Below are 12,500 nucleotides of genomic sequence, written 5' to 3' on the forward strand. Positions count from 1 at the left end.
GAGAATGCACAAGCAAGGGAGGGGCAGAAGGAGGAGAAAGAAAATCTCAAGCAGACTCTACTCCCAGACCAGAGCCTGAAGTAGGGCTCAATCTCATGACCATGAGATCATGACCTGAGCTGAAATCCAGAGTTGGACACTTAATTGACTAAGCCACCCAGATGTTGAGTTAAGAGTTAATCCTTGGAGTCTGGTTGTCTTGAATGAAACTCCAGCTTCAAAATTTACTAAAATTCTGTACACACGGATAATTATTTAAATTTTTCATGTTTGTTTCCTCATTTCTAAAATAAGGCTAACAATAACTGTGGAGGCTTAGTGAGGAAAAAATATAAATGGTGGGAGTCAATCTGTGTAAATCTATCAAATTAGAACCTTAAATGTGGGAGCAGGATGCATGATGGCTCATAAATATTTTAAGAACATATTTAAAATCTCTTTAAAGTCATTTCTTGTTACAAAATGTTGGTTAATAAATCTCTGGCTAATATTAGTTAACATTAAATATTTATAAGTTAATATAAAACAAAATTATTGGGGTGCCTGGGTGGCTTGGTCAGTTGAGCGTCCGACTTCGACTCAGGTCATGATCTCACGGTCCGTGAGTTCGAGCCCCGCGTCGGGCTCTGTGCTGACAGCTCAGAGCCTGGAGGCTGTTTCAGATTCTGTGACTCCCTCTCTCTCTGCCCCTCCCCTGTTCATGCTCTGTCTCTCTCTGTCTCAAAAATAAATAAACGTTAAAAAAAATTATTAAATGTTTTTAGTCTTTTTTTAGTATATGATATTGATAAATAGCAATCACGATGAAGGAATATGGAATAATAGGTTTTTTACACTGAGGTATTGTTAAAATTTTAAAACTATTTTATGAATTATATCATTTTCAATAATTTTATTCCTTCAATTTACCTTTAACTTGATGACTGTTTGCTGTTACTATTGTTGTCTTCTGATATAGATCTGTGAAAAAGAAATAGTATTTATTAGGGTTAGAAACCATTGTAATTTTATGTTTTTCTCTCTGAGGTATAGTTGACACACAACGTTACATTAATTTTAGGTGTACAACTTAGTGACTTGACAAGTGTATACATTATGCTATGTTCACCACAAGTGCACCTACCATCTGTCCTAGTACAGCACTATTACAATGTCAGTAACTATATTTTCTATGCTGTGTCTTTTATTACCATGACTTATTCATGCCATTAGTAAAAGTCTACATCTTCTCTCCCATTTACCCATTTTCTCCAACCCTTCAACTCCACTCCCCTCTGGCAACCATTAATTTGTTCTTTGTATTTATAGGTCTGATTCTGCTTTCTGTTTGTTTATTCATTATTTTTTCCACTTATAAGTGGACTCGAAATTTGTCTTCTCAGTCTGACATTTCATTTAGTGTAATATCTTCTAGGTATTTTCTTTTTAGTTTTACTGTTTTCCACAATACCTGCACCTATTTACATTCCCACCAAGAGTGCATAAGGTTTGTTTTTTTCTTTCTCTACATATTTGCCAACACTTGTCATTTCTTGTTTTTTTGTTTGTTTTGTTTTGTTTTGTTTTGATTCTAGCCATTATGACAGGTGTAAGGCCATATCTCACTGTGGTTTTGATTTACATTTCCCTAATGATTAGTGATGCTGAACATCTTTTCATTTGTCTGTTTACTATCTGTATATTTTCTTTGGAAAAATATCTATTCAGGTTCTCTGCCCATATTTTAATCAGATTATTTGTGGGGTTTTTTGGTATTCAATTGTATAAATTCTTTATGTATTTTAGATATTAATCACTTATCTAATATATCATTTAGAAATGTCTTCTCCCATTCAATAGGTTGCTTTTTTGTTTTCTTGATGGTTTCTGTCACTGTGCATAGGCTTATTTTGGTGTAGTCTCAATAGTTTATTCTTGTTTTTATTTCCTTTGTCTGAGGAGACATATCTAGAAAAATGTTACTACGATCAATGTCAAAGAAATTACTGCCTATGTTTTCTTGTAGGATTTTTATGGTTTCAGGTCTCATATTTAGGTCTTTAATCCATTTTATTTTTTGTGCATTGTATAAGAAAGTGGTCTGGTTTTATTCTTTTACATGTAGCTGTCCAGTTTCTCCAGCACCATTTGTTGCAGAGACTTTTTCTCATTGCATATTCTAAGAGACTCCTTGGTTGCAGATTGTCCATATAATCATGGGTTTATTTCTGTGCTCTTAATTTTGTTCCATTGATTGATGTGTCTATTTTTGTGATAACACCATACTGTTTTGATTACTACAGCTTTGTAGTATATCTTGAAATCTGGGATCGTGATACCTCTAGCATTGTTCTTCTTTCTCAAGATTGATTTGACTATTTGTGGTCTTTGGTGGTCCTATAAAAATTTTAGTGTTTGTTCTAGTTCTGTAAAAAATGCCACTGGTAATTTGATCGGGATTGTATTTAACCTGTAGTCAGCTTTGGGTAGTATGGATATTTTAACAATATTAATTCTTCCAATCCATGTGCACAAAATATCTTTCCATTTGTGTCATTTTCAATTTATTTCATCAATGTCTTTTAATTTTCAGAGTAAAGTTCTTTCACTTCTTTGGTTAAGTTTATTCCTAGGTATTTTATTCTTTTTGTTCCAATTGCATATGGAGTTATTTCCTTAATTTCTCTTTCTGCTACTTCATTATTATTGCATATAATCACAACTGATTTGTGTATATTAATTTTGTATACTTCAACTTTGCTGAATTCATTTATTAGTTATAGCAATTTTTTGGTTTAGTCTTTAGGCTTTTCCATATATGGTACCCTGTCATTTGCAAAGAGTGACAATTTTACTTTTTCCTTACTAATTTGGATTAAAAACTTTTTTGTTGCTGTGTCTAATTGCTATGGCTAGGACTTCCAGTACTATGTTGACAAAAGTGGCAAAAGTGGATGCCTTGTTGCTAAGCTTAGAGGAAAAGTTCTCAAAGTTTCATCTTTGAGTAGGATATTAGGTGTGGGTTTTTCATAAATGGTCTATGTTGAGGTATGTTTCCTATAAATCCACTATCTTAAGAGGTTTTTTGATGGAAGCTTTATATCATTATTTTATCTTTATTTTCACAAGTGAGAAACAGAGACATTTTCCTTCCACATAGAATAATGAGACGCATTTATCTTTACTTCTGCATTCTTTTTCCTGAATATCCATGGAGCAAAACTGTGACTTGTGTTGGTGATATGGTAAAGAAAAAATCTGTGTGTAAGTGAAATAAGTTAGAGAAAAACAACTACCATACTACCTCACTTACGTGTGGAATCAAATTAAAAAAAATAAAACAAAACAAAAGCAAGCCCATAGATAATCAGAACAAATTGGTGATTACCAAAGTTGGGGTTGTGGGATAAGTAAATGAGTGAGGGGGGGAAAGGTAGAAACTTCCCAGTTATAAAATAAATCATGAATATATAATGTATAACATGGTGATAATAATAAAGTATTGCATATTTGAAACTTGCCAAGACAATAGATCTTAAGTCTTCATCACAAGAAAATAAAATTTTGTAACCATGTATGGTGACAGATATTAACTAGATTTATTTTGGTGTCCATTTCAAGTAACTTAGTTCTAATTTGAGAAACAGATGAGCAATATTAAATAAGTGTAAAATGGGCATTGTCATCTGTATTCTCCTTTTCCTATCATGTTTTTTAAACATTTTTCTCACCTTCTACTTCTTTAATTCACAAAATTTCCTTCTCTATCTCTATTAATCTCCTTGGCACAAGTGAATGTCAATGTCAAAAAAAAAGGAAAAAAATGAGATTGGTTAGGTAATAGACAAGCAAGTATAGCAAACATGGCTTTACCGCTCTATCTCTTTTAGTCTCTAACTCTATTAATCTCCTTGACACAACTGAATGTCAATGCCAAAAAAACAAACAAAAGGAGATTGCTTAGGTAGTAGACAAGCATGTGTAGCAAACATGGCTTTCAATTTGAGAGGCACTGTGAATTTACTAAGTACCTTTGGTTATTTCTGGACCTATAAGAAAAGGAATGACTACTTGAAATCTGAAAAACGGTGGTATATAACAAGCCTCAATATTTATAAATCCTAACCAAACTCATCCAAGATCCAAATTCAACATTTTTAAGGCCTACTTATTGTATTCTGAGTTACATTTTAGTTATTCCCCAAATGGACTTTAATATTAATTTTTAAAAATAACAGATTTACTTACTCTCCACTTACTGTTTCCACTCTGTTCCAAAATCTTATTTTATTCCATTTAAGAGCAATAATGGCAATTAAAATAAGGAAAGGTAGAAAAATGTAGAAACTGATTAAGAGGCCATTTTTTTCAGGAGCAGCATGTCGTTTTGCAGGTATGTTTTGACCTTTCTCTGAAAACACAAGAATATATTTTAACATTTTCAAAACTGATACTCAAAGTTTATTAGTAATTTCAATTATAAAAATTTTGGATTCAAATAATACAGTCATAGAATAAACAATATATATTTAAAAATGTTTTAAAAACTAAAAACATTTTTAAAATATTAAAAAAATAAAAATGTTTTCCAGTATTCTGTGACTATGCCCCAAAGTGGTTATATATTTTTAGAAGCTCAATATTAATATAAACTTGTATTTAATCTTTAGGTGTATTTTTAATCATTATGTGTTATATTTGAACATATTTTTCTATTATATTCCCTTTTATGAACTGCTACTTAAAACATTAAACTGATATTAATATCTACTAAATTTTTAAATTTAAAAATTAGAGTAAGAGTGCCTGGGTGGCTCAGTCGGTTAAGCGTCTGACTTCAGCTCAGGTCATGATCTAGCAGTTTGTGAGTTCGAGCCCCGCTTTGGGCTCTGTGCTGGCAGCTTGGAGCCTGGATCCTGCTTCGGATTCTGTGTCTCCCTCTCTCTCTGCCCCTCCCCCACTTATGCTCTGTCTCTCTCTATCAAAAATAAATAAAATGTAGGGGCGCCTGGGTGGCGCAGTCGGTTAAGCGTCCGACTTCAGCCAGGTCACGATCTCGCGGTCCGGGAGTTCGAGCCCCGCATCGGGCTCTGGGCTGATGGCTCAGAGCCTGGAGCCTGTTTCTGATTCTGTGTCTCCCTCTCTCTCTGCCCCTCCCCCGTTCATGCTCTGTCTCTCTCTGTCCCCAAAATAAATAAACGTTGAAAAAAAAAATTTAAAAAAAATAAATAAAATGTAAAAAAAATTAAAAATTACAGTAAAAAGAAAGAACTGTTAAAAATGATTTGATAAGGAAGATGGCGGCGTAGGAGGACGCTGGGCTCACCGCGCGTCCTGCTGATCACTTAGATTCCACCTACACCTGCCTAAATAACCCAGAAAACTGCCAGAGGATTAGCAGAACGGAGTCACCGGACCCAAGTGCAGACGAGAGGCCCACGGAAGAGGGTAGGAAGGGCGGCGAGGCGGTGCGCGCTCCACGGACTGGCGGGAGGGAGCCGGGGCGGAGGGGCGGCTCGCCAGCCAAGCAGAGCCCCCGAGTCCGGCTTGCAAAAGCGGAGGGGCCTGACGGACTGTGTTCCGACAGCAAGCGCGACTTAGCGTTTGGGAGGTCATAAGTTAACAGCTCTGCTCGGAAAGCGGGAAGGCTGGAGGACAAAGGGAGGGTGAGCTGCGGAGCCCCCAGACGACAGAGCTCAGTTTGGCGGAGAACAAAGGCGCTCGCCAGCGCCATCTCCCCCGCCCATCCCCCAGCCAAAATCCCAAAGGGAACCGGTTCCTGCCAGGGAAATTGCTCGCTCCGCACAAACACCCAACTCTGTGCTTCTGCGGAGCCAAACCTCTGGCAACGGATCTGACTCCCTCCGGCTGCCACAGGGCCCCTCCTGAAGTGGATCACCTAAGGAGAAGCGAGCTAAGCCTGCCCCCCCTGCCGCCGTGCACCTTGCCTACCCACCCCAGCTAATACGCCAGATCCCCAGCACCACAAGCCTGGCAGTGTGCAAGTAGCCCAGACGGGCCACACCACCCCACAGGGAATCCTGCCCCTAGGAGAGGGGAAGAGAAGGCACACACCAGTCTGACTGTGGCCCCAGCGGTGGGCCGGGGGCAGACATCAGGACTGACTGCGGCCCCGCCCACCAACTCCAGTTATACACCACAGCACAGGGGAAGTGCCCTGCAGGTCCTCACCACACCAGGGACTATCCAAAATGACCAAGCGGAAGAATTCCCCTCAGAAGAATCTCCAGGAAATAACAACAACTAATGAGCTGATCAAAAAGGATTTAAATAATATAACAGAAAGTGAATTTAGAATAATAGTCATAAAATTAATCGCTGGGCTGGAAAACAGTATACAGGACAGCAGAGAATCTCTTGCTACAGAGATCAAGGGACTAAGGAACAGTCACGAGGAGCTGAAAAACGCTTTAAAGGAAATGCAAAACAAAATGCAAACCACCACGGCTCGGATGGAAGAGGCAGAGGAGAGAATAGGTGAACTAGAAGATAAAGTTATGGAAAAAGAGGAAGCTGAGAAAAAGAGAGATAAAAAAATCCAGGAGTATGAGGGGAAAATTAGAGAACTAAGTGATACACTAAAAAGAAATAATATACGCATAATTGGTATCCCAGAGGAGGAAGAGAGAGGGAAAGGTGCTGAAGGGGTACTTGAAGAAATTATAGCTGAGAACTTCCCTGAACTGGGGAAGGAAAAAGGCATTGAAATCCAAGAGGCACAGAGAACTCCCTTCAGATGTAACTTGAATCGATCTTCTGCACGACATATCATAGTGAAACTGGCAAAATACAAGGATAAAGAGAAAATTCTGAAAGCAGCAAGGGGTAAACGTGCCCTCACATATAAAGGGAGAACTATAAGACTCGTGACTGATCTCTCTTTTGAAACTTGGCAGGCCAGAAAGAATTGGCACGAGATTTTCAGTGTGCTAGACAGAAAAAATATGCAGCCGAGAATCCTTTATCCAGCAAGTCTGTCATTTAGAATAGAGGGAGAGATAAAGGTCTTCCCAAACAAACAAAAACTGAAGGAATTTGTCACCACTAAACCAGCCCTACAGGAGATCCTAAGGGGGACCCTGTGAGACAAAGTACCAGAGACATCACTACAAGCATAAAACATACAGACATCACAATGACTCTAAACCCGTATCTTTCTATAATAACACTGAATGTAAATGGATTAAATGCGCCAACCAAAAGACATAGGGTATCAGAATGGATAAAAAAACAAGACCCATCTATTTGCTGTCTACAAGAGACTCATTTTAGACCTGAGGACACCTTTAGATTCAGAGTGAGGGGATGGAGAACTATTTATCATGCTACTGGAAGCCAAAAGAAAGCTGGAGTAGCCATACTTATATCAGACAAACTAGACTTTAAATTAAAGGCTGTAACAAGAGATGAAGAAGGACATTATATAATAGTTACAGGGTCTATCCATCAGGAAGAGCTAACAATTATAAATGACTATGCGCCGAATACCGGAGCCCCCAAATATATAAAACAATTACTCATAAACAGAAGCAACCTTATTGATAAGAATGTGGTAATTGCAGGGGACTTTAACACCCCACTTACAGAAATGGATAGATCATCTAGACACACGGTCAATAAAGAAACAAGGGCCCTGAATGAGACATTGGATCAGATGGACTTGACAGATATATTTAGAACTCTGCATCCCAAAGCAACAGAATATACTTTCTTCTCGAGTGCACATGGAACATTCTCCAAGATAGATCATATACTGGGTCACAAAACAGCCCTTCATAAGTTTACAAGAATTGAAATTATACCATGCATACTTTCAGACCACAATGCTGTGAAGCTTGAAATCAACCACAGGAAAAAGTCTGGAAAGCCTCCAAAAGCATGGAGGTTAAAGAACACCCTACTAACGAATGAGTGGGTCAACCAGGCAATTAGAGAAGAAATCAAAAAATATATGGAAACAAACGAAAATGAAAATACAACAATCCAAACGCTTTGGGACGCAGCGAAGGCAGTCCTGAGAGGGAAATACATTGTAATCCAGGCCTCTCTCAAGAAACAAGAAAAATCCCAAATACAAAATCTAACAGCACACCTAAAGGAAATAGAAGCAGAACAGCAAAGGCAGCCTAAACCCAGCAGAAGAAGAGAAATAATAAAGATCAGAGCAGAAATAAACAATATAGAATCTAAAAAAACTGTAGAGCAGATCAACGAAACCAAGAGTTGGTTTTTTGAAAAAATAAACAACATTGATAAATCTCTAGCCAGGCTTCTCAAAAGAAAAGGGAGATGACCCAAATAGATAAAATCATGAATGAAAATGGAATTATTACAACCAATCCCTCAGAGATACAAACAATTATCAGGGAATACTATGAAAAATTATATGCCAACAAATTGGACAACCTGGAAGAAATGGACAAATTCCTGAACACCCACACTCTTCCAAAACTCAATCAGGAGGAAATAGAAAGCTTGAACAGACCCATAACCAGCGAAGAAATTGAATCGGTTATCAAAAATCTCCCGACAAATAAGAGTCCAGGACCAGATGGCTTCCCAGGGGAGTTCTACCAGACGTTTAAAGCAGAGATAATACCTATCCTTCTCAAGCTATTCCAAGAAATAGAAAGGGAAGGAAAACTTCCAGACTCCTTCTATGAAGCCAGTATTACTTTGATTCCTAAACCAGACAGAGACCCAGTAAAAAAAGAGAACTACAGGCCAATATCCCTGATGAATATGGATGCAAAAATTCTCAATAAGATACTAGCAAATCGAATTCAACGGCATATAAAAAGAATTATTCACCATGATCAAGTGGGATTCATTCCTGGGATGCAGGGCTGGTTCAACATTCGCAAATCAATCAACGTGATACATCACATTAACAAAAAAAAAGAGAAGAACCATATGATCCTGTCAATCGATGCAGAAAAGGCCTTTGACAAAATCCAGCACCCTTTCTTAATAAAAACCCTTGAGAAAGTCGGGATAGAAGGAACATACTTAAAGATCATAAAAGCCATTTATGAAAAGCCCACAGCTAACATCATCCTCAACGGGGAAAAACTGAGAGCTTTTTCCCTGAGATCAGGAACACGACAGGGATGCCCACTCTCACCGCTGTTGTTTCACATAGTGCTGGAAGTTCTAGCATCAGCAATCAGACAACAAAAGGAAATCAAAGGCATCAAAATTGGCAAAGATGAAGTCAAGCTTTCGCTTTTTGCAGATGACATGATATTATACATGGAAAATCCGATAGACTCCACCAAAAGTCTGCTAGAACTGATACATGAATTCAGCAAAGTTGCAGGATACAAAATCAATGTCCAGAAATCAGTTGCATTCTTATACACTAACAATGAAGCAACAGAAAGACAAATAAAGAAAATGATCCCATTCACAATTGCACCAAGAAGCATAAAATACCTAGGAATAAATCTAACCAAAGATGTAAAGGATCTGTATGCTGAAAACTATAGAAAGCTTATGAAGGTAATTGAAGAAGATTTAAAGAAATGGAAAGACATTCCCTGCTCATGGATTGGAAAAATAAATATTGTCAAAATGTCAATACTACCCAAAGCTATCTACACATTCAATGCAATCCCAATCAAAATTGCACCAGCATTCTTCTCGAAACTAGAACAAGCAATCCTAAAATTCATATGGAACCACAAAAGACCCCGAATAGCCAAAGGAATTTTGAAGAAGAAGACCAAAGCAGGAGGCATCACAATCCCAGACTTTAGCCTCTACTACAAAGCTGTCATCATCAAGACAGCATGGTATTGGCACAAAAACAGACACACAGACCAATGGAATAGAATAGAAACCCCAGAACTAGACCCACAAACGTATGGCCAACTCATCTTTGACAAAGCAGGAAAGAACATCCAATGGAAAAAAGACAGCCTCTTTAACAAATGGTGCTGGGAGAACTGGACAGCAACATGCAGAAAGTTGAAACTACACCACTTTCTCACACCATTTACAAAAATAAACTCAAAATGGATAAAGGACCTAAATGTGAGACAGGAAACCATCAGAACCTTAGAGGAGAAAGCAGGAAAAGACCTCTCTGACCTCAGCCGTAGCAATCTCTTACTCGACACATCCCCAAAGGCAAGGGAATTAAAAGCAAAAGTGAATTACTGGGACCTTATGAAGATAAAAAGCTTCTGCACAGCAAAGGAAACAACCAACAAATCTAAAAGGCAACCAACGGAATGGGAAAAGATATTTGCAAATGACATATCGGACAAAGGGCTAGTATCTAAAATCTATAAAGAGCTCACCAAACTCCACACCCGAAAAACAAATAACCCAGTGAAGAAATGGGCAGAAAACATGAATAGACACTTCTCTAAAGAAGACATCCAGATGGCCAACAGGCACATGAAAAGATGTTCAGCGTCGCTCCTTATCAGGGAAATACAAATCAAAACCACACTCAGGTATCACCTCACGCCAGTCAGAGTGGCCAAAATGAACAAATCAGGAGACTATAGATGCTGGCGAGGATGTGGAGAAACGGGAACCCTCTTGCACTGTTGGTGGGAATGCAAATTGGTGCAGCCGCTCTGGAAAGCAGTGTGGGGGTTCCTCAGAAAATTAAAAATAGACCTACCCTATGACCCAGCAATAGCACTGCTAGGAATTTATCCAAGGGATACAGGAGTACTGATGCATAGGGGCACTTGTACCCCAATGTTCATAGCAGCACTCTCAACAATAGCCAAATTATGGAAAGAGCCTAAATGTCCATCAACTGATGAATGGATAAAGAAATTGTGGTTTATATACACAATGGAATACTACGTGGCAATGAGAAAAAATGAAATATGGCCTTTTGTAGCAACGTGGATGGAACTGGAGAGTGTCATGCTAAGTGAAATAAGCCATACAGAGAAAGACAGATACCATATGGTTTCACTCTTATGTGGATCCTGAGAAACTCAACAGGAACCCATGGGGGAGGGGAAGGAAAAAAAAAAAAAAAGACGTTAGAGTGGGAGAGAGCCAAAGTATAAGAGACTCTTAAAAACTGAGAACAAACTGAGGGTTGATGGGGGGTGGGAGGGAGGGGAGGGTGGGTGATGGGTATTGAGGAGGGCACCTTTTGGGATGAGCACTGGGTGTTGTATGGAAACCAATTTGTCAATAAATTTCATATATATAAAAAAAATTTAAAAAAAACAACAAATAAATAAATAAATAAATATTTAACACATATAAAAAAATAAATAAATAAATAAATAAATAAATAAAAATACATTTACTGAAATAATGCACTTAGTAAATGACTCAGTGGTCTCACTCTTAGATATGTATCCCAAAGTGAGAACGTATATATATATATACAAAGCTTATGTGCACATGTTCATAGTAGCTTTATTCATAATAGCCAAAATCAAGAAACAACCAAAATACCTTTCAATGGCTGAATGCATAAGCAAATTATATCTTTTCTATGTAGAAGCCTATTGAATAATAAAAGAATGAACTCTAAAAACATATGGCAACAGGAACTGATCTCAAAGGCATATGTACTTAATATGACATTCTGGAAAAGGCCAATCTATAGGGACAAGAGCAGGTAATTGGTTGCCAGGAATTGGCAGTGGGGGAGGAATACAAAGGGAAATCCAGGGGAAGGTCCGAGGTGTTGGGAACAAGAGACTGTGCTTTTTTTTTTTTTCAATATCCATTGAACTGTATACCACAGAGTGAATGTTACTGTATAAAAACTTTTGAAAAACCACATATGCTTAATAAAAACAAAATATTAAGAGCTGATGGCTGATTTTTTTCAAAATTTTCAAAAATATATCAATATATAGATTTAAGAATCTCAGCCAACCCAAGCAGGATAAATTCAAAGAGAAACACATATTGGTAAACCATAGTGAAACTGTTGAAAATCAAATATATAAAATATGTCTGAAACTCAGACAAAGAATAAAAGAAACATATTATTGGGATGAATGATACAATAGATACTGTATTCTCATCTGAAAATGTAAGCCAGGATACAAATGGGTTACATCTTTGAACTACTGAAAGTAAAAATTCCCAATGTAGAATTCTACTCCCAGTGAAAATACACTTCACAATTTTAGACATTTTTATAAAAACATTTTGAAGATAAAAACCGAGGCCATTGGTCACTGCAAGGTACAAACAAAAAGAAACACAAAAGGAAGTTTTTCAGTGTGAAAAAATATGATGCACATGGAAATCTGAATGTACTGGAGGAGTTAAAAAGCCCCTGAAAACAGTAAATGGATGAGTAAATGTAAATATTTATATTAAAAAAATCTTTAACATTCTATTAGCTACTTAAGCAAATATAATAATGTCAGGTTAACAACATATATTACAAAAGTGCAAATGATGCAAAGACATTAATGGAATTATACTGTTATGAGATTTTTACATTTTAATATTTAGAAAAAACAAATATGCTTTATTTGTTCATGAATGTTCACCAA

At 37.3% G+C, this 12,500-nt stretch overlaps 1 protein-coding gene across 1 annotated transcript in view; it reads right to left on the reverse strand.

Annotated features, from left to right (window-relative positions):
• Positions 1 to 911: 911 nt before the first annotated feature.
• The window catches only part of LOC115511480 (A disintegrin and metallopeptidase domain 3-like), a 119,322-nt gene continuing 107,733 nt past the window's right edge, over positions 912 to 12,500 (reverse strand). Inside the window, exons 19-20 of the mRNA XM_030311872.1 lie at positions 4,228 to 4,390; positions 912 to 960 (exon numbers count right to left, since the gene is read on the reverse strand). Of these exons, the coding sequence (XP_030167732.1) occupies positions 912 to 960; positions 4,228 to 4,390 (212 nt within the window). The remainder of the gene's footprint in view (positions 961 to 4,227; positions 4,391 to 12,500) is intronic.

The sequence above is a fragment of the Lynx canadensis genome, chromosome B1 (assembly GCF_007474595.2).
Source record: "Lynx canadensis isolate LIC74 chromosome B1, mLynCan4.pri.v2, whole genome shotgun sequence".
Lineage (NCBI taxonomy): Eukaryota > Metazoa > Chordata > Mammalia > Carnivora > Felidae > Lynx > Lynx canadensis.